The 23,493-nt window shown below is 27.1% G+C and overlaps 2 protein-coding genes and 2 long non-coding RNA genes across 5 annotated transcripts in view; 2 read left to right on the top strand and 2 right to left on the bottom strand.

Annotated features, from left to right (window-relative positions):
• The first annotated feature begins 992 nt into the window (after positions 1–992).
• Positions 993–1,617, top strand: LOC126550634 (uncharacterized). The gene is made up of 3 exons (XR_007604710.1): positions 993–1,093; positions 1,382–1,424; positions 1,498–1,617. It is a non-coding gene; the product is annotated as an uncharacterized LOC126550634 (long non-coding RNA).
• Positions 1,618–1,963: 346 nt separating this feature from the next.
• On the top strand, positions 1,964–12,149 carry LOC114132074 (aminopeptidase N). Its single transcript, XM_027997459.2, has 14 exons — positions 1,964–2,120; positions 6,503–6,683; positions 7,027–7,304; positions 7,414–7,569; positions 7,686–7,997; positions 9,052–9,235; positions 9,320–9,742; positions 9,836–10,031; positions 10,112–10,392; positions 10,712–10,911; positions 10,969–11,136; positions 11,223–11,363; positions 11,451–11,532; positions 11,606–12,149. Exons 1-14 carry the CDS (start codon positions 1,972–1,974, stop codon positions 11,741–11,743), a joined length of 2,889 nt encoding a protein of 962 aa, XP_027853260.2. The 5' UTR covers positions 1,964–1,971; the 3' UTR covers positions 11,744–12,149.
• LOC126550633 (uncharacterized) lies at positions 3,191–6,561 on the bottom strand. The gene is made up of 3 exons (XR_007604709.1): positions 6,468–6,561; positions 3,548–3,764; positions 3,191–3,339 (listed from the first exon to the last, which is right to left on the bottom strand). It is a non-coding gene; the product is annotated as an uncharacterized LOC126550633 (long non-coding RNA).
• A 7,890-nt stretch (positions 12,150–20,039) lies between the features above and the next one.
• Positions 20,040–23,493, bottom strand: part of LOC114132075 (acetylcholine receptor subunit alpha-like) — a 37,992-nt gene continuing 34,538 nt past the window's right edge. For both annotated transcript variants that reach the window (XM_027997461.2, XM_027997460.2), the window contains exons 7-13: positions 22,994–23,109; positions 21,821–21,989; positions 21,574–21,710; positions 21,337–21,483; positions 21,158–21,268; positions 20,883–21,081; positions 20,040–20,785 (exon numbers count right to left, since the gene is read on the bottom strand). In XM_027997461.2, the coding sequence (XP_027853262.2) occupies positions 20,582–20,785; positions 20,883–21,081; positions 21,158–21,268; positions 21,337–21,483; positions 21,574–21,710; positions 21,821–21,989; positions 22,994–23,109 (1,083 nt within the window). In that variant the 3' untranslated portion in view covers positions 20,040–20,581. The remainder of the gene's footprint in view (positions 20,786–20,882; positions 21,082–21,157; positions 21,269–21,336; positions 21,484–21,573; positions 21,711–21,820; positions 21,990–22,993; positions 23,110–23,493) is intronic.

Below are 23,493 nucleotides of genomic sequence, written 5' to 3'. Positions count from 1 at the left end.
GTTTTTCAAAAAAAAAAATCATTTTTACACGCTGCTTGTACGTATAGAAACATTATATTTAAGTTTTTGATGAATAAATTCGTTTGTATTTTTGATTTAAAACGACGTACGTGCATGATATAATATGCGCGTATAATCAATAATTGAGTGTCTTGTAATATAATAATTATAACATAATATAAACATTAAACACGCGTTATTATAATAATAATGATAGTAATAATATGTATATAGTTATGTAAGTACTTATATGTATCAATATATACGTCATTGCCCGTACGTGAGGGGCTGTGAAATTTAATTTGTTTTTGGTTTGAAAGTATGAGTGGTGTCGATAACAACGACGAAAACTTACTGCAATAGCTATCAGTTTGAAATTTCGTAATCGTCACTCCGGCGACAATGTCCAATTATTTTTTTTCAGTATATACTTATAATATTTTATTATTACCTACTTACCATATTGTAATTAAAGCTATACATTAATAAATGATTTTTTTTATTAATTTAATTTATTGTGTCAACAGTGAACTGATTGTTTTTACATGGTTACATTTAAATGTTAAACACTCCTTACAATCTGGTGATGTGTACCTAAATATTGTACGGTGTACAAAGTTTCAAGAATTATCTCCTTTTATTTTCCTTTATGTACTGCATATTACTACATAGCAGTGGCGAATTCTCCAGGCATGCTTAGAAATAAAAACATTATTAATCAAAATACAAAAATTATTTTATAATCAATAATATATTACGTATTTTACCAGAAATATAATGTGTTACATTAATTCATTTATTTCTGTTATACCTACTTAGGTATCTGTGTTTATCTTTATTCTAACATTTAATGACAGAGCATGCGATAGATGTGTGCGCAAGCTATACGACCCTTATTATCGTTGTAAAAAACCAGTTACTCCGAGACCCCCTCTACTAGCTGCCGCGTATTAATCGCCCGGGGCATGCTCATTCTGTTGCGCTTCTTCAACGTAATTTATTAAATTTACGTGTACGAGTAAATGGCAATTTTTTTTAATTTAGTAAAAAGAGTTAGTCAAGTCTCAATTACAATTATTAAAGTATTATTTAAGTAAGTGCTATTGTGTATAATATATATTAAATTAAAGTCTTATTTATAAATTAATACAAACTTGTGTATTATTTATTAGTTATAAATTAAATAGAACTAAAATACATTATGATAAATGAGCATGCATCAGATGCAACATAAGAAACAGTACTCGCCACTGCTACATAGTACATATTATGTACTTATAGTATCAAATTTGATTAAAAAAAATGTTATAATTGTTATTCCTACGTGATACATTATAATTATTAATCATTATTCATCACCGTTATTACATTTTAATTACAGGGAATGTTGGCGACCGACCGAGGTTATGTCATAGAATTATTTGGTAAATTAAGTTGACTTCTAATCTAATAATCATAAAATGTGTCTCTTATTCAGTGACGTTTTCTTGCGTACAGCGTATTAATTAGTCGTCGGCTATTGCGATGTATTGATATCCAATTAACATTTGAAGAGAATATTTCAAAAATACAAATCATCGGTCCACGCAGAACACTCGTAATGTGATAATATACCAGCCATTATACGCACCATAATATGATTCAATTATTCGATGTTTTTATTAACTTATTTTATTATTCACAAACTATGTATAGCAAAGAGCAAGAGTAAATCATTGATAAGTATTATGCTGGAGCCTGGTCGATTTTTTTGGCTTTTCTTAGAATCTGATTTCACAACGATGGTTCATTGTTATCAATACTGCAGTTGTGTTGTCAAAACAGCCATCCAAAATATTTTTAATACACAATTAAAAATAAAATAAAATCAAGTTAATCTGAGGTTCGTTCCATCTGATCGTATAACTGTACACAGACGGTTAACAAACACAGTATAATAATAAATAATAATATAATGCCCATGACCTCCACATGCACACCGGTTTGGTAATAATAATTTCACCGTCGATAACTCGCGCGCTTGTGCGTGTACTTAACCTGTTAGACGGCGTAGGCGCTAATTTCAGTAGTGGTTCGATCGTCACCAGATCACCGTCAAACCGAATCATGCAGTCGCTCAGGTAAGGCGCAAGTCGTAATGATTTATAGTGTTGTATATAACTGTACTTAAATGAATAATATATTTCCACAATACATATATTACTGTAACGTTGGCTTTTGAGAGATGAATTCAATGACATCGATTATAATAATATATAGTATAGGTAGGTAAATAATCGGCGGGCGTGTTGGTTATTACATTTTGCAGATCGTTTTAGACGGGGTATACCGGGTGTTTGAGTATTTAAAAATCCGACTAAATAACAACAATGATATTAAGTTATATAGTGATGACAATTTTTGAGGTATTTTTATCATTACATTTATTGTGTACCTACTTGATGATATAATGTGTTATATAAACAACTTCAAAATGTATAATATTGTTAATTATATTTGGCAGTTATTTCTATTGCTATGACCTGTATTAGTCATTTTAAGATTTTTCTTCGAGTTGGTAAAAATAATATTTTATTTAAATACATAATACGTATTTCTCTTTAGCATAATAATTGTACAATTTTGTTTTCACATTAAGTTAAAACAATTTTAATATATTACCTAATGTATTTTTACTTTGTGAGTAATAATAAAATTTGATTAGGCAGTTCTGAAGATTATTTTGTTATACATTTTATTGTATTAAAAATGTTCATAATTTTCTCATAAGCAATTTATTATAGCCATAATCTTGTTAATTATTATCAGAATGAACGAAGTTGAGTTTAATACGAAATCATAATTTTAAGCCAGTAGCAGTATAATATATGCTTGTGCCTTGTACTTAAATCTGCATAATCTATAGGTATACTTGAAAATATCACAATAATTTATTTTACACACTTCTCCATTGTATTTCCATAAAATTATGTTCTCTAGGATAGTTATGCTATTTGTGTTTTTTTAAGTGGTGACCAATAATTGTTATTTTTAATAAAATATTTACATTTTTCTGTAAATATTGATATAATATACTATCTATGTATACTGTATACTATACAGTATATAATGTACAGTGTATAGCAATCCGATTTGCATTTTTGTAATGATTTTATTTATTTTATTAGTATTATAAATTTTAGACCTGACAAATGATTATTTCAAATATCTGCATATGTCACCGATTTCCATACGAATTCCACTTATGCAGATTTTGCACATCAGCTATCATTCTCTATCATTGAAATGATATACTATCACAACTATCGACTTGTATACTTATTTAATATCTGCGTTTCCCTAAGATGAGCAAAATAAACGAACCAATTATATTAATAAAACAATAAAAATTGTATTAACATTGAAATAATCTCATTGACCACATAAGCATAAACTTAATAATTATTTAATAACTTCATTAATTATATGTAATTCAGCTAATTAGTAATCAATTATCATTTTTTAAATAAGAAAATACGTTGTAGATAGCACATAATATTACTCGTACAGAATGATATATTTCATTTTCCGTATAGTATTGTAATTTTTGTTTAACTCAATACTAGTCTATATCACAAGTTTTCATTATTATATTTTCTCAAACAGCATTGATTTCAGTCACGGACTAAAATATATCTATTTCTTAGTTCATGATTTTAGTGTTTAAATGTTTACTATTGATTATGGTTTTTAAAACTTCAACTTTTAAAGCGATTATTGTGTTTCTGAAATTATATACATAATATATTTTATTGATTAATTGAGTAAGAACCTATGTATTTTAATAATATAGTTTCAAGGTTAGATTAAAAGAAAAAGTATGACAAATATTTTTAATTTATTTTTTTTAACTAACCTTCTATACACCTCCTAATGGCTTCAACCCATATTTTAATTTATAAACCATTAATTAAAAAATAGGTTAATGCACATCAGGATTTACGCAGCAGTTATTTTTTTTAAATTTGGCAATTTTTAATTATACATACGTGGTGCTATTCAGAAACTATAAATTGACTCTTTTTTTTAAGTAATGTTAGAAATAAAAAGACTATACATTCTTTACATTTCAAAATAGATTAGTAGAATAATTCAAAAATATGAAATGTAATTAAGGTTCTTAAAGAAATAAACAAACAAAATAATGAAAAATATACTCCCAAATAATATATTCTAGAAAACAAAGTTGTTCAGGAAAAAATATACTAAGTACGCCATAAATTTATTTTGATTAAAATGTATGTTGAATCGTAGTAATATTAAAGGTATTTAAAATTAAAAAAAAAAATTTAAGTGTTTAGAATTATTGTAAGGCGTCATACATTTTATGAGATATGAAATGAAAAACAGAGTTTTCAGTTAATTAACATTTTGGACAAAGATTTTATTTTGTTAATTTTAAAGATGGCAGTGCTTATTAAAATTTTTTAACTATTAGTTAGATTATCTCTAACAAACTTTAAGAATGGTATATACATTTTTAATGTTTTAAGATTAAGTTGTTTTTTAAAATATTTAAATAAACCAAATTGTCATCATTGAAATATTAAATTAAAATATATTTTTCACGGTAAACGGTAAACGGATTTACGTAATACATATTATTTTTCATTTAAGTTATTTAATAAATAATAAGCATGATTGGATAATACGTATACCTAACTGTTATAAAATATGTATTTGTGAAAAAAAATTGTATCGTTATTTATTATATTATTATTATATTACAAGGTTCAAATTGAGATACTTGACAACTTGCCAATATTTATGTAAGGAATTTCGTAATGACTTTCTCACAAAAAAAATAAAACTTATTTTTTAACCTTCTTTAGTACCTGACAAAATACATCTTTATTCGATCCTAATACTTAAATAATATATTATTCATTGATTAACATGCTTTAAATAAAGCAAAAAAAAAAAAAGAAAAGGATTTAATGTTTTTTTTATCTATTAAATTATGTTAATAATATCAAATATATGCTTCGTTAATAATCTAAAATTAATTTGGACTTTGAAGAATTGTTCTTTAGTTTATTCTTAATTTATGTCAAAACGATAATTTGATCTACTTGAATACATTGGAAAATCAAAATCAAAATACAAATATACTGCCAATTTTCATAAATGTTAAAAATTCAAAATCTTTCGATTTAATCAAGTATTCAATGACCAAAACATCAGAAACATCAGTAAATAATGAATTAAACAATTTTAAATATTTTTTTAAGATATTAATTTAATAGTATCTACTTATGATTTCAAGTGAAATTTTCATAAAATAGTAATTTAAACAATAATAATAAATATACTGAAAACTTGATTATAAGGCAATAAAATACTTAAGAAAATTTCAACTTTTCAAAAACAAAAAAAAACTAAATTGTATTTAGTAAATAAATATGATGATAATATGAACAACTGAAAAACTGATTTGTTTTTTTTTTTTTTATCATTATTATTGCTATCTTTAAGTTGCAACTAATACAGCTCAACAATTATGCAAAAGTATAGATTACAATTTAATTAAATAAAAACACAACTAAATTATTATTTTAATATCTTGCACTTCGTTAATATTTAAAGTGAATAGGAAAATATTGTAAAAAAAAATTGAAGTGTAGGTTTATATATCATATATAATATTATTATATACAAATAAAAATATTATTATCGTATATGATATATATATTATAAGTACTAACATAGAATTTACAATTAAAATGATAAACATGAAAAAAATAGGTAACTGCCCTGCTGTACAAGTTGAGTGAATCTTGTCATTGAGTAGATACTGCAAGAAAAGCTAGATTTGAATTCAATGATAAATCTTTTTGCATGATGAAAAACAATTCTGAACAAAGAAAGTCGAATAACTTTTTGGTAACCAATGTTACCAAATAATAAATTCAATAATTTGAATTAAAATTCTATTAGATTGTAATTGTTTTATATTTTTTCCGATTATTTTAGAAATAACTGAAAATTTTAATTTTTACCTCTAAAAATAGTAAATACAATCTAATTCTGTATAAAAATCTCCGTAGAAGTTGTTGATTATGACATTTTTCTATAGTAAAAGTGTCTTTAAAGTTTATATATACACAATAAAAAACATTCATCATATTAAAATCAATACTTCAATATGGTCTAAATCTAATATATCGTAACACTTAAAAATAATAAATAACATATCAGGTACAGAAATAATAACAAAATCTATTCATGTTATTAATATTATACTTATAAAACCATTATGGTGACAATCATATAATAACAAAATGTTTAATATACATGACTATAATGTCCGTTACAGTATATTGCTTTTACACTAGAGGTATTCAATTTAAAGTCGATAAGTTATAAAATAAATGTTTAAGGATTTGAAAAAAAAATGTATTCGTATACCATACATAAACTATATTTACTTATATATATTTTTGCGTTTTTAAAATTTGTTTAGGATGGAGTTTGTGTCCTTTAAAATGTTTATTATCGCCTTGTCCCTGATGGGTTCGGTTGTTAATTCGAAAGAAACTTCCGAATTTAAATTGCCAACTAATTTTAAGCCCGTCAGCTATCGACTGGATGTGACCACACACTTGGATGATAAATTCATGTTTGAAGGAGTAGTTGACATTAAAGTGAGTATTCATAAGTGAGACAAGTTGGCACACAATAACTAATTATTTTATATTTTCAGAAAAATACAATGTTTAAAATTAATGCAGATAATTTTAAAATTAAAATAAAACGTGGGAATTTTATGAACAAAATTTTCAATAGTTTTTAAATTATAAAAAATATTTAATATTATACAGCTAAAAATAATTTGTATCATCTATTAAAAATGAAAATTTTTTTCAGAAGTTTTATAGAATTGAAATTTTTTAGTACCTAGCATTACTGACAACAACGTCTATAATATGCTAATTTATATTTATAATTATTTATAAGACAATCACATGATACAATTATTATATTTAGATGACCTGCATAGCAGCTACTGACACCATAACACTCCATTCGAACAGTTTGGACATCGATACTAAAAGTGTCGTGGTGGCTAACAGTGGTGAAAATGTCGTCCCAGTGAGTAGTGTTACGTTTGATCCAAAGAAAGAACTTATGTACGTCAAGTCAACAGAAAACTTTAAGCCTGGTGACGAGTACGTGCTGACTATACCATTCACAGGAAATATCACCGACGATTTAGTAGGTTACTACAAAAGTAGCTACGTGGACAAGGAAAACAATCAAACGAGGTGCGTTACTGTATAATAGTGCACACGTAATAATAATAATAAAAAAAACGTTCTTGTAATTTTGTTTCTTCCGCCAACACCATAGAAATATAACAATATTATTTTACAGATGGTTAGCGGTAACACAATTCGAACCAGCAGACGCCAGACGAGCTTTCCCCTGTTTTGACGAGCCTGCGTATAAAGCAACATTCAAGATAAGATTGGGTCATAAAAAAGAATATACTTCGATTAGTAATATGAAGATGATGAAACAAACGCCCATGTAAGTCTAATTTACATAGAGTTATGTCAATTGAATACTATTGATCGTAAAAATAATATGTTTTCTTGTATCATTTTGTATGATATTAAATAGAATGTGAAAATGTCATGTTTCAGCCCTTCGCAACCAGATTATGTTTTCGATGAATTTGAAGAATCTGTACCGATGTCCACTTATTTAGTAGCATACATGGTATCTGATTTCGCATACATTGAATCTGACAATCGGGACGACGAAGTGAAGTTCCGTATAATAGCCAGGAAAGACGCAGCCGATCAAACAGAGCTCGCTAAAAACGCTGGACCATTGGTATTGAAGTACTATGAAGATTATTTCGACGAAAAATTTCCGCTGTCCAAACAAGACATGGTGGCCATACCAGATTTTTCTGCCGGCGCAATGGAGAATTGGGGTCTTGTCACTTACAGGTACGCACATTAATATTTGTAAATAAACCATTATTATGAAGTGTTTTAATAAGATTGATCATAGAGATAAATTAATTCTAACAATAATAATTAATGATTTATAAACTATACTCTAGTTTTATAAATAAATATTGAGGCTCATGAAATGTATTTAAAATAACTGTAAAAAGTTAATTTTAAAGTATCTCATCTCGAGTTATTTTAATGTGTTTGTTTTTTCAAAATGTATTCGCGCTCCTGGCTCAATTCTTTTCGAGAATCTGTAAATTCTTATAAATATTTAAATACTTAATAGAAATTCAACTACAAAAGTATTTATACAAATTAGACATTGGTGTACTTAAAATTTTGTCTTAGATATATATATCTAAAATATAGATAAACATTCATTTCACTAACATGATTGAGATTTCACATCCTCAGAATAAATGTAAAGTTTAATATAAAAGTTATTTAATTATAAAAATACAAAAATTTTATAACACATAGATATGATACAAAATTCATCAATCTATATTTGTTAATATATATTCATAACTTACAATACATTTGTAAACACACCAATAACATAACAATGGCCTATTTACTCTATTGTTCTTTGTAGGTGATCAATACAGACAATACAGTATAGCTATTTAATGTATGGTATATTTAACTGATTGTAAAATAATATAAAATAATATTATAGTATTAATATGGTTAAATTCAGAACAATATATGTTAATTTTTTTATAATTATCTAGCGTTTGGAAATTGAGCATAAATGTATACATTTTATAATTATTATTATTTGATATTTGCAACTTATAAAATATTAACTATAAGAACAAAATATTAATAAAGGAAAAAAATGTTGGACACCCAATTATATAGGACCATACAATTTTAAAATTTAAATCTATTCAAAAAAGTATCAATCGTACATAAATAATTAAGTGTATAATATAGGGTATATTAGGTTGTAAATTTTACGAACTATACCAATCACTGTAAAACTATTATTGCTTCTACTACGGAAACTAGGAAACTAAAAAAATAATATATCATAATTTAGAGAGACTGCATTGTTAATTGATCCGGACGTAGCTACGATTGATAATGTACACAGAGTAGCCGAAGTTATCGCTCACGAACTTGCTCATCAATGGTTTGGTAATCTTGTTACCATGAAATGGTGGACCGACCTTTGGTTAAATGAAGGATTTGCCACATACGTAGCAGCACGTGGAGTTGATTTCGTGGGTTTCATTAATTGTTAAATTTTTAATTTATTTTGTAAAATTGTGTTCATATTAATAAGTTCTTTTTGTTTAATATTACAGTTGTACCCCGAATGGAACTCTTTCCAAATCGAAACGGTTCAAAATTTTTTACGCGTTTTGGATCTTGATTCGCTTCAATCGTCCCACCCTGTGTCGGTAGCCGTCGGACATCCCGATGAAATAGCACAAATTTTTGATACAATTTCATACACTAAGGGTTCATTTTTATTACACATGATGAACACTTTCTTAGGCGAGGATACGTTCAAACAAGGCATTAGAAATTACATAAACAAGCACAAGTTTTCCAACGCTGAACAAGATGATTTGTGGAATTCTTTGACTGAGGAAGCTCACAGACAAGAAACTTTGGACAAAAATCTAACGGTGAAACTGATAATGGATACATGGACGTTGCAAACCGGTTACCCCGTGTTGAAAGTCGTCAGGGATTATTCTGCGGACACGGTTACATTGTCACAGGTACACCCGTGAACAAATATTACCTTCCTTATCGATGAAATTTATTGTTATTAAAACAAATAATATTATATTATATGTGTTAATGTGTTGCAGGAACGATTCCTAACTATCAAATCAAACGGCACGGATAATAAAAGTTGTTGGTGGATACCACTCACTATGACGACTTCAATGGATGCTGACTTTAACCAAACAAAAACAAAATCTTGGTTGAATTGTGAAAACAATAACCTCACTATTCCTTTGGCTAAAGACAACGAATGGGTCATATATAATATGCAGATGGCCGGTAGGTCTTATATAAAATAATTATTTCGCGTTGAATGTATGATAAATTATAATTATTATTTTCATATATGTTTTTTTTAGGTTTATTCAGGGTTTTGTACGATACGCGAAACTGGATGGGTATCGTTTCTACGCTGAACGATCCAAACGAATATGATACTATACACACGTTAAATCGAGTACAGTTGATCGACGACTCATTTAGTTTTTCTCAGATTGGCGATTTAGACTATGGAATTACGTTTCAATTATTGAATTATCTAAAACACGAAAAAGAGTATGCACCGTGGTTGGCTGCTTTGGGTGGTTTGGGTCCCATAAATAGTTTATTGAAAAGGACTCCGAACCAAGGATTGTTCCAAGTTAGTAAAGTGATTTTTTAATGTTTTGAGACTTGTGAACAATGGATAATTATTACTTATCCATAAAAAATACGGTTTTAATATATCATATAAAATTAAATAGTATACGTTTTACATTATTATATATATCTAAACAAAATCGTTAATAACAGCTTATCAAGCTTAACGTAAAAAACAATGTGAAATTAATCTTAATAATATTTAACTACTATAACTCTCTCGAACTTCGTTAATTTTTAATATATTATTTTAAATAATAATATGTACCTATTGTACCAATTTGCGTTACTAATATTGTTTAATGAAACGTGGTTTATAGAACTATATGCAACGTATACTGTCGCCTGTGTACAGCAGATTCCGAGATATGACCGTCGAACTTAATAATTTTGAAGAAATACGTTTTAAAAATCTTGTGATCGCCGAAGCCTGCCGTCACCGAATTAAGGATTGTACCGAACAAGCTCTCGATTTGTTTAGCAAGTGGATGAAAACTACAGACCCAGACAAAAATAATATGTAAGTTTTATCAGTTTTATTAGCTAAAATAAATACAAACTAATCCAAATATATTAGATTGCCTAGAGAACTGAAACCTGTAATTTACTGTCAAGCGATAAAATACGGAGGTGTAGATGAATGGGACTTTTTATGGGAACGTTATCAACGTTCTAATGTGGGATCTGAAAAAGCGAAATTACTCTCAGCATTAGGATGTAGCTCGGAAACTTGGTTACTTAACAGGTATTAATATCGATTATCTATATTATTATATATTACTTACCTATGTATTATATTACACAACATAATTAACTATTAATTTGATTTAGATATTTGAATTGGTCTCTTGATAATTCTATTATTCGAAAACAAGACGCAATCTCAGTTTTCTATTCTGTGGCGAGAAGTGACATTGGATTTTATGTAGCAAAAGACTTTTTGTACCGCAAAATTGCTGATATATCTGAATAGTAAGTTATCGATAATTTATATATATGAACATAATACGAGTAATTAAATGTAAATTTCATGATTATTTTATATTTTTATATTCATAGCTTCCAGCCCCGTGGCGACCGTGTAGGCAGTTATGTAAAAGCTATTGGATCTCAAATGAAAACTAAAGAAGAACTAGATGAGGTAATAAATAAATAATACTTAACAAAAAAAAAAAAAATCAAAAGCTTTATTCAATTTTTTTTTTCTGTTTTAGATTCAATCATTTATTAATAGATCATCAAGTTATCTAAAAGGAGCTGATTTAACTACCAAGCAGACAATTGAGACTGTTAAAATAAACACCGAATGGACTACGAAATTTGATCATAAAATTATAAACCACTTGGTATAATATTAATAATTATGTTACTAGCAAGTCTGAACAGTTTGATTTGCATTATAAAACTGTATATTTTTCCACTGCTTTGACTAAAAAGCTATACTAACTATATATTATATACTCCTATAAAAGATAAATTAAATTATACACATTTTTATCCATATCTTGTTTCATAATATGACGTAGTTACTACTTTTATCTTGAGCTGTGTTACAAGATGAAAGTTGCAGATCACGATAATGTGTTATAAATCTGAACTGAAATTAACTCGTCATATTTAAATATTCAATCGTCGTCAAATATTTTAATTTATTTTATAAAACTTAACATAATTCTATTTTTCTATGTACATAATTATATAATTTATTGTGAAATGTTATTACTTTTTTGTTTTATAATAAATACCTAATAACATAAATTGTCTGTTTTTTTTTTTTTTTTTTTTACAAGAAAAATAATAATTAAATTAAGTAATATAATTTTAATAATACCTATTGATTATAAGTCATAAGAGAAACATAATTCTTATAATCAATTTAAATTTTAAAGTCATATATTATTATACTGATCATAAATGTTTAATTTAAAAACAAATAATCTAAAAATAACTATATATTTTCATTATTATGTATTACATAAAAAGAGTGTCTATTTGATTTACAGTACCTATAGTATAATAACTATGCTTAGTCGAAACTCCTATACTATCTTCTCATCTTTGTCGTATTTTCTATTTTTTTTAATGTAAAAACATTTTCATATTAATATTCAACAATTATCAAGTTTAATTTACCGTTATTCAAATAATAATTACATAATACATCTATATAAAGTGTTATTATGTTAATCATTAGTGGGAAAGTGGTGAACGAACACGTATCAGTAATTTGCAAAATAATGAATGTACAAAATTCATCTAGTAAAATTTTAAATACAGGTATATGGTATATATATATGAATACAGAGTAGGTAATCGGTGCGAAATACATTCGCACCAGAGCTCAATTAGTAGTGATGCCGCCATGTATTATAAATTATAATTTATAATTTCATTACCTAGGTGTATGGCTAGATTTCCTAGGTAACTAAATAGGTAGGTCTTCAGTTTTTAATATTAAAGCAATGGATCACTTATTATTTTAATAAACTTAGCTGGACTCCGCTTGCCATATTTGTAGTAAAAATCAAATATCAATATTTTAAAAAAAATATCAGTTTTATATTTTAGGTAGCAGATATATCAAAATTAACAAGTGATCAAAATTAAGATAAATTTGCTAATTTTATTTCTATAAACTTAGATTGTACCTAAGTATCGCTTTTAAAAAATAAAAATAAAAACTAGTGTACCAAGGTTAATACCTATGCAATTTACTTAAATTCATAGGCAGATAATAGGTGTAAACATTAGTGTAAACATATATGATTACGTTTTGGGTGGGCTTAATCCCCCCACATATTATACATATCCATATCCATATCGCATTTGATTGGGTGTAGTACTTTGAGATCACAGACCACCTAAGTTATTAACGATATTGGTAGTTATACGTCATACATGACGGCAAGATGATTTCGTAAACTTATCGCACCACGAATGCCAATCCATATTTATACACCTAGAAAATCAGATAAATTTCGCGTTTATGACGAGGTCGACTCAAGCGGATTTCGTTTTCACTGTACTATATTATATATTATACTCGCTAAACCGTTTTTACTACTTTTCGTATAAGATCTCGAACATATACATGTAGACGTTTTAAACCCATATTATTGGCACGTTTTAAACCATCATAGACATCATGAGCTCTGTAGTCGAACAAATTCAAACCGACACACACATTATATCGTGAAACTATTTATATCCGCTGTGCTTACCGCACTAGACAGTTCTATAAAATCTAATTACAATTTTGTTTAATCAAAACATCCGAATAAAATCTGCAAAACATAAATCATAATATTATTATACCACAATGCAGTTCCAATGCAATGTAATATAGCTTCAAATAAATAGGTACAGTGATTGAATATCGTACCGTGGTATAAGTAAACTTTTGTACTTCGTTCATCGTGACACTCATTAATTGCATTAACCGGCGAAATAATGAGCGATTGCTGCAGTCTGCAGTAAAATAATATCCTCTACCTACGAATTATATATAATATACAGGGTGATTTTTTTATCAAACAACACTCATTATTTCCAAAAGTATTCATGTTTTTTAAAATATTTTTTTACATAGTTTCTAATTGTTAAAAAACAACGTTTTTATGAAAAATTATATTTTTAAATATTTTTTATCCTTATAATTTTTTAAGTTTTTTACTTTTTTGAATGACAACATAGATTTTTAATTTCATATTCCAAAGATGAAGAATTTTCTGAGTAATTTGATTCATAAAAATCGAATTTAGGGTGAGTAGTTTATGAGTTATACGTATTTAAAGTTTAGCTGCACGGAGTGGAGTGGTACGGGGTTACCCCGCAAAATGTTTGTCCACTACTCCGCTTGTCTATATAATGAAAATGTTAATGAATTTCTTCGACTTCTTATCGTATTACACTCTGTATATAAAAACACACAAAATATTATAAAGTCAATAATTCATTGCTCAGCTCGAAATATTATATGAGAATTTACTGAGTTTAGCATATTAAATTTAATGAATCATTTTGTACATTCATATTTATTTAAATTGATCCATGAATCATGACTTTATGATTCTTTTAAAGTTTTAATCGTACTGAACAACGGATTTAACGAATATAATACTCGACGTACTTATATTGAACGTGTTCAGCTAATTTAACTTTGTGTTTCAAGTTTGGACAGATTATATGGATTCTGAAAATATGACAAACGCAGAAAGTCCCTACAGCATTTAAACCGCTTTAAATCTTTCAGTTTTCCTTATGACTACAATTAAAGGTATAAAAGCACGTACAATGCCATTAGTATATTATATTATTAAATGAACGATCGATAATATGTAATTATAATTTATGTTCTGTTTTGAACACTTATCGAGAAAACTACATTACTATGATACCAATATTAAACATGACTCGTGATCATTATAATTAAATAAAAAAAATTATAAAACATTTTAAATTATGAAATTTAACATTTTAATAGAAAAAAACAGATGCTAATGATAACATATTAATAAAATAATAATATATTTAATGAATAAATAAACTTATTTTAAATAAAATTAAATAATAATTGCAGTGTGTCTGAACATCCAATACATTTATTTAGCTTTGTAAAAATACTTACATATAAAATAGGATTATAAATATAACATAATATTAATAATAATAATAAATAATAATGAAAAGGAAAGTAGGTAGGTAATCGCTTTGCTGTAAGTAAATTTTTGGGGTCGAGGACTAGAGTGTATTCGTCATTGAGTAAATAAATGTTAAGTATATTAATATCAATATAATAATCAATGTATATAGGTGAATAATATACCTATTCTTTATTTATCATAGTAAATTTATGTATCCTTTAATTAATAGCTCAAATTTAAAATCATACTTTCTTACGAATTACGAATCAACGGCTAGCAGTTGACGTATAATTATTGCACCATCTGTACGAATCGAATAGCTAAATGGTTTTTAAATATATTAAATATTACAAGTGGCTGGATTTAATATTTATAAAATCATTTATTTTAAATAATTTATTCTAGAAACAGACTAAAAGACTGATGTGAGCTCAGTAAAAACTTAAGGTTATAAGCGATGATGTATTGCTAAGTGTCGCCGAGCTGAACGACGTCTAAACAGGTATATATAACAGAAGCACATTAACTTGTGTAAGCGAGTTAAACGATTTACCACAACAGACATCGGGTAAATATTATAGACAATGGAAATGAACGTCATGACCCATAATTCTTCGTCACGAGAGTGTTCGTACGTGTGCAGTGTTTACGTCTTGTATGATGTATTAAAACCGGAACAACGGTATTTCGGAAATGCGTTTCACTGTTGCCGTACAACAATGATATGAATAATATGGTAACGAATTGATAAACAACATTTGCGCAAACGAATATAACTATATTACGATAATAAGGCTCTTTATACTCTTATGCCCCCGAAAGGCTTTAGTGGATTTGTAAAGGCTGAATGGGTCAAAACCGGGCCAACCTAACCTAAACCGGTGTATTGAATTACCAAAGTAATATTTTCTGCGTTTAAATAGGTCTATCTTTAAAACACAGACTATGTATAGTATATTATTATTATTATTGACATTCGTTAATGAGAATACTAATGTTTTATTACATTTTGTCATTTGTGTAACAATTTAAAAGTGTTGACTAGGTTACATACAGGCTATTTGTGTGAAAAAAAATGTGCCGCCTCGTACATAGTGTCAATGTTCATAAAATATTAAACGCTTTTATTCATATAAAAATATTTATTCTAGTATTCTATCATTATTATTTTAATATCGATACGCTGTTCCGTAGGGACGTGATGACGTTCCGTCCTAAAGTTGCTTATAGTTATAGCAGGCGGATATAATGCGTACGTTATGCACACATTCACATGGTCGGTATCTTACGGAACTTCCAAAATAGACGTTGACATATTGATATGACAAAATATAAATTTAGATTGTAATTTTTGTCTTTCCTGTTTTTTTAATATTCATCTTGATATTTCCAAAAACATGGTTTAATGAATAGCGAGAGTTTTATAATAAAGGCATTGAATTATTTAAAGTTTGTTTTAGATATTATTAAAATACGTCCAAGGTTTCACGTTTTGAATGTATTGATCAGTATACTATTTAAGCTTATCAGTCAAAAAAAAAAATAAAATAAAAACTACTTAATTATTTAAATGATTTTAATCAGCACATTGAATACTGCAATATCATCATACTCGAATACATACCTATTATAGGTATTGGAGTTCAAGGAAATGATGTAAATGACGTGAAAATGATACTGAAGTATCTACGGCCTACGCATTCATTATTATTAGGTTAAAATTTATTTGAATACATTTTTAGTACTATTTACAGTACGGGTATAATATTGATAATAAGTATATTAGCTACTTTTTTATCGTACTTAAATATCACTTTCACGTTATTTACATTATTTCATCGAAATCCAATACTTATAATAGGTATGTATACGAGTATGATGATATTGCAACACTTAATGTGTTGATTAAAGTTATTTAAATGATACGTAATTTTTTTTTTAACCGATAATTGTAAACAGTGTACTGATTAATACATTTAACACGTGAAACCTTAGACTAGAAAATATCTATCTTGGAAATATCAAGAGGAATTAAAAAAACAGGAAAGACAAAAATTACCATCTAAATTTATATTTTGTCATATCAATATGTCAACGTCTATTTTGGAAGTTCGTTAGATACCGACCATGTGAATGTGTGGATAACGTACGCATTGCTATATATCCGCCTGCTATAACCATAAGCAGCTTTAGGACGGAACAGCGTATCGATATTAAAATAATAATGATAGATATTAGAATAAATATTTTTAAATGAATGAGCGTTTAATATTTTATGAACATTGACACGGTACGAGGCGGCACATTTTTTTTCACACAAATATAGGCTGTATGTGACCTAGTCATCATTTTTAAATTGTTACTCAAATGTACGGGTATAATTGGTAATACCAAGTATATTAACTATTTTTTTATGGTATACTTTAAAATATTTTGTTTCAGTTTATATTATTTTTGTGTATTACAATAAGTTTATACACCTGGAGATACGATGAGAACCAACAACCTTTTTGAAAATTAAATAGCTATCTTTGTAGAGAGATTCCTATTAGTTTCAATAACTTTAATAATAAAATAAAGTGATTGTAATTTTTTTATATATCTAATATATTATTGGTCACTTATAGTTAGAAAGTTAAAAGATGTTAAGATACAATTTAGGTATACGATTTTTAATCTAACCCCATAGTTAAATTTAAATATCTTTCGTAAATTTTACACAAAGTAATCATGAATTTATTAATTGAATTTTGATTTTAGAAAATAACATGCCTACTAAATTAAATTTAAATTCTATTCGCTTAAGTTAATATTATTATTTATTAGTGTAAGAAAAAACATTTTTTTTTAGGTTTTTATCTTAATTTATGAATTCGTTTTGTCACGCGAATTATTTATGACATTTTAATATCATTTCCATTTTCGTTAATTATCTGATATAGGTAGGTTGGTAGGTAGGTAAGTAGGTAGATAGTATATAATTTCAATCAAGCTCGCGCGCATAAAAATATTTTAGATAGAAGAGTGGTGATTCACGGTAAAATTTTCAAAATATTTTGGCTTTTATTTATAGTTGTATTGTTATGTTTTACCTCTTAATTATTCTTTTTATATAATTATTTCTTCATAATACATAATAATAATTCATGGTACATATTGTACTTCCTTAATCTTAAACCTACTTAATAATTAATGTTAGTCTGTTATTCTTTATCGTTTGCTTTAAAAGTGTAATCATCTTCATTTATGAAATAATAAATGAATAAGTTTAGTATAAGTGTATAACAACGAACGCTACAGTTATTTTTACTGCACAGTGTACATGATATTTATAAAACAAAATAAACTTTTATGCGTCAATGCTCAGAGCAATTCTATTATTTGGTACATACTACGTGCACGTGATGAAGAAAAATTACGTTTAAGTCATTGATGAATAAATTTGTATTATTTTTGACATAATACTGACCTCACGTCACGATAATAATATCATTTTTGTGTATAACCGATAATTAATCATTTAATATTAATTATTTATAATAAATGACAATAACATAGCAACAAAAAAACGCCTTATTGTACTAATATTAATTTTAATAATTATAGCAACAATATGATAGGTATAATACCTATATATATATATATATATATATATCAGTAAGTACGTGGAATTTAACATTGAACGAATGAAAAGGTTTGTGTAATTTAATTTATTAATGGTTTAAAAGTATATCCAATGTAATAACATGACAAAAACTTAGTGTGCATTGGCCACCGCCCACCAGTTTGATATTTTACAATCGCTATTCCGATAATTGATATTTGTTCGTTTTTATCGGAATAACTACATATTATTTATTAGCATAATAATACTGTGATTAAGGAAATACATTACATTTTTTTAATTATTAATTTTATTGTATAAATTAACTGAACGTTTTAAATTTTAATTGTTTCTATTAATCTGGTGGTGGGCACGTAAATCTTATACAGTTCAAGGAACCGTCTCTTTTTATTTTTATTTTTATTTATTTATTTTTTTTTGTTTCTTAACTAAGCTTTGTGTGTACTTAATTTTTCAATATAGCAAGTGCTTATTTCAGTAGTGTTTCAATCGTCACCAGGTCACCGTCAAATCAAAACATGCAGTCGATCAGGTAACGCACAAGTCACACATTTTATAGTGTTGTATATAACTTAAAATACTTAAGGGAATAATATTATATCTCTACAATATATAGTTGTAACACCGACCTTAGAGAAATAAATTAAATAATATAGATAGTTAAAATAATGATAAATTATGTTATATGTTTAAAATTTATATAGAATATACTTTATACTAATTAATTTATATATTATATTTGCATAATTTTGTTTTTTCTTAGTTTTGAAAATTCTGCGTGTATCTGCTCGAAGGACGGTGATTCCGTGTCGGTGGTTACTATATACTTATGGTGGTTTATGTGAATTGGTGGCCGCTGGACAATTGTTCAACTACGTTTTTGAAGTTTACAGCAATTATCAGCTCTATGAGCGTTTTGGTATTGAAGGTTACCCTGTGTTGAGGATGCGTTTTACGCAAAATCTCTCTAGGGGCCATTTTGATGTATACCTGCCTAATGAGTCAGAAATATTGATCCCTCAGAGAGATTCCATATTACAGCAATCACCTTTCTCTTTATGAATAAATCGGAAAATAATTTAGGAGGTGATATGAATAACAAACTGCCACTATTTGAGAATATAAGGGTAAACATTGAATCAATGTTGAAATTTTATCATAAAATTGTAAATCACATAGTATAATTAATCATAATCAACAATATTATGAGCAGAACTGAGTTAAGTTCGATTTATATATACCTATTCAAGACAAATTAAATTATATACAGTTTTAGTTATACGAGTATCTTATTCCATAATATGATGCCGTTATTACTGTACTTTGAGCTGTGTCATAAGATAAAAGTTTCAGATCAGAATGATTTATTGAAAACCCAAATTAAATTAAACGTCATCAAATATATTTATTCATTTTTCACAAGTTAACATAATTCTATGTACATATTACTATGAAGTATTATTACTTTTATGTATTATAATAAATAATAACATGAATTATATTAATATGATTCTTTTTACAAGACAAATAATAGTTGAGAAAATTGATATTTCTCTTGCAACCAATTTAGGTCCTATTTTATGATTTTTTTTAATAAATATATAATATATATAATACTGCTCATAAATGTTTGATTTATAAACAAATTTTCTAAAAATATCTATCTATTTGATTTGCTAATTTTGAGAGCATGTAAATAGTATCTAATATCAAAATTGACACTATTGTACATATTACGACCAGCAGTCCTCGATTTGTTGGTCCCTCGTCCCGAATTTTATATTAACTATAATTCTTATATATGTATATATATATATATTATAGGCCAGTTGTAGTAGCAGGAGTCTATCGTTCGCTCTTCCGGACCAGTAATGTAAGTCACTGGTTAGTCTAATGTTGACAATATTGAGCAATTATCGTCTTTACATAATGTTATTATAATTCTGTTTTACTGTTGGTGTGTGGGCAAGTATTTCTGACAACCGGAGATTGATTGGCAACCGATTGTCATATAGAGTGGGTGCCTGAAGGATTATCCCAGCAGACCCCATAGTCACAGCTAGTGTAAAAATCCATAAAAACAACCTATCCAGTACCATTGCAACGTACTTCCAATCTTCTTTTATCTATAAAAAAACCCACGATTTTGAATTATTTTAAAGTTCTAGTTCAAATGGTCAAGCTTTATTAACTGTTATACAAACTATAATTACGTATATTTACCTTTTTCTCTTCTTCTTCTTTCTTTATGTAATCAGCTATGAACGCTGCGCCTTCAACAGCCTTATGAAGTTCTGGACAATCGTGCCAATGTTTTCTACCCTTAGGAACGGGGCCATTTTGATTAGATCCGGAAGGACTGGGTAATGCTATTATTGGACCGTGAATCTCGCAACAGCCAATTACACCACTTTCCAAATCTCTAATGATATATACATAAGGGTTAGTTGATAACGAATACAATTAAAGACTAGATTAATTTTTTAACTAAACCATACCTGTCAGGAAATACTTCGGCGACGTGCAGCATCTGTTCAGCTGAATCTTGATCTCTAAGCTCAAGTCCATTGCACGTTCTCACCATAATACGATGACAAGTTCCCATCAGGCTAAATATGCATTAACACTTATTATTATTGGAACCACGACTACAGACATTATATAAATACACAATTACCTCTTTCTTTCCATTTGGTAGTGAGGTCTTCTCATAATTAACATTCTCGGCAGAATGTGAATGAATACACGGCGGACCCAAGGAGACATTACGTGTGTAGTAGGAGATCGGAAATGTATATTCAACACAACGACTGTCACACATATACTGAAAAATCAATGACGAATATTGAGAGACGTTACGTAGTTTACATACTTTAATAATATATTCAGTATTGATAGAAAATAATAAGCTCACCTAAGCGTGTCAAGTATCATTGTAAATAGCACAAATTTTCCCAAAAGTGGCACTACTAGTGATGTGGGTGGAATGATTTCTGCTAGCAGTAGAAAAAACACGGTCAGTGAAAGAAGAATTGAGATACTTAAGCTAACCTAAAATAAAATTACATTTTGTGATTATATTATTTAATTTTCGTTTAGAATATGTGTTGCATATGTTACTTATTATGATTACAACATAAGTATTTCCGACAGTCGCTTACTTTTTCGTTACTATCCGATGGAAGGTAAAATACAAGTATCGTAAGAAACGATATCCCCATACAAGGTATGATCAGATTTACTGTGTAAAATAGTGTTTTCCTCCGCATCGTAATATTAAATGTTATGTCTAAGTATGGTTCTTCGCAGCAAGTATAATATTTCTCGTTTCTGTAATATAACACAGTATAATATAACTGTCCATCGTTAATGAAAAGATCATTAAATTAGTCATTGTCAATGTTGGCAATAAGTGCTGAAATTGAAACATTAAATTAAACCTGCGTATACTTTATTCATCTATTTTTTTTCTTATGTCCAGATAATTTATAGATATTCTGGCTCCAAAATTGCTTTTAAGTTTAATACATAGGTACAATGGTACAAACTACATAATATTATAAATGATTACTCTGAGTATGAAAATATTTGTCACATAAATAAACGCACTATATTTTTTACCAACACAGTTCGTTATAGATCTCAAAGAAATTATAAATCAAATATTCTTAATCTATTTAAAATAATTAAATTATGTTTATTGATTTTAATTTAGATAAGTAAAACGTTTGTTTAATGAACAAAATGTATTTTTTAAATTTAAATGCTAAAAACTTAAATTTCTATTTCTATTTTATTTTAGAAACTAATCATACATAATATAATACTTTTGAACGGCTGATAGAATGTTTTCTAGTTAAGAAGTTAATTTTAAACACAATTATTAAAAAAAAAATGTTTTCATTTTATTCTATTTAAAACTACTTTATTAGTGTTTTAAACTCATTAGCCATTGTTATGTATTATTATTATTAATATTATTTATATTATTCTTAATTTTAAACATGACAAAATGCGAAAAAAAAGTAATAATGTATCAACGAAAAAAAAAACACATGAACATCAATGCACTCCATTAAAAAAACATTATCAAACTGTTAAGTCTTTTATTTTATAATGTAAACTTTAAACCGTTTAACTTCTGAGAGATTACGTATAATAGGTATACAGAAGTAATTAAACTTTAAAATGTGGACAGTCATATGAGCCAAATCAACCACATTCACAAATCTATATAGAAATTATATTATACAAAACAAAAGGTAATAATATAACATAGTTATGATAAAATTATGCTAATCAGCAATATAACATATAATATTCAAATGGCTAACCTTATTGCTGGAACCTCTAAAATATCCCATTCGACGGATGGGTAAAATTCGGATAAATCAACACCGACATCTACAACCCGTGAACCGCTGACTTCATTTGCATGTCTTAAATCCACCTAAAAACGAATGTTTTGATAAGTCACCATTTGTTAATGATTTCACCAAAACATTTTTGGTCTTGAACACAATGTTTAATTACTAACGCATGCGAATGTTAAACATACAAGGTGATTTTTTTTAAGTTAAACATTTTTTTTTTTTTTTGAAATTTATTAACCTTTCTGGAAATAATTTGTTAATATAATTTAAAGGAATTACAAATCATCGTTTTTTAGAAAATTTTTAAATTTTTCATATATTTATTAATAAGATTGTTTAAGCTCTTTACTGAAATGACATCATACATTTTTATTTTTATATTAAAAAGCAGATTATTTTTATGATCATTTCAATATATTAAATTTGAATTTTAAACGAGTATTTATAATAAATTATAAACT

Source organism: Aphis gossypii, chromosome 3, assembly GCF_020184175.1.
Source record: "Aphis gossypii isolate Hap1 chromosome 3, ASM2018417v2, whole genome shotgun sequence".
Classification (NCBI taxonomy): Eukaryota; Metazoa; Arthropoda; class Insecta; order Hemiptera; family Aphididae; genus Aphis; species Aphis gossypii.
This window is presented reverse-complemented; position numbering and strand designations above follow the sequence as displayed.

Bases quoted from the DNA above. Each gene is read 5' to 3' on its own strand.
- LOC114132074 (XM_027997459.2), top strand. From the start codon at position 1,972: ATGCACACCGGTTTGGTAATAATAATTTCACCGTCGATAACTCGCGCG. The intron at 7,570-7,685 runs GTAAGTCTAATT...GTCATGTTTCAG, and splicing joins ATGATGAAACAAACGCCCAT to CCCTTCGCAACCAGATTATG. The intron at 9,743-9,835 runs GTACACCCGTGA...AATGTGTTGCAG, and splicing joins ACACGGTTACATTGTCACAG to GAACGATTCCTAACTATCAA.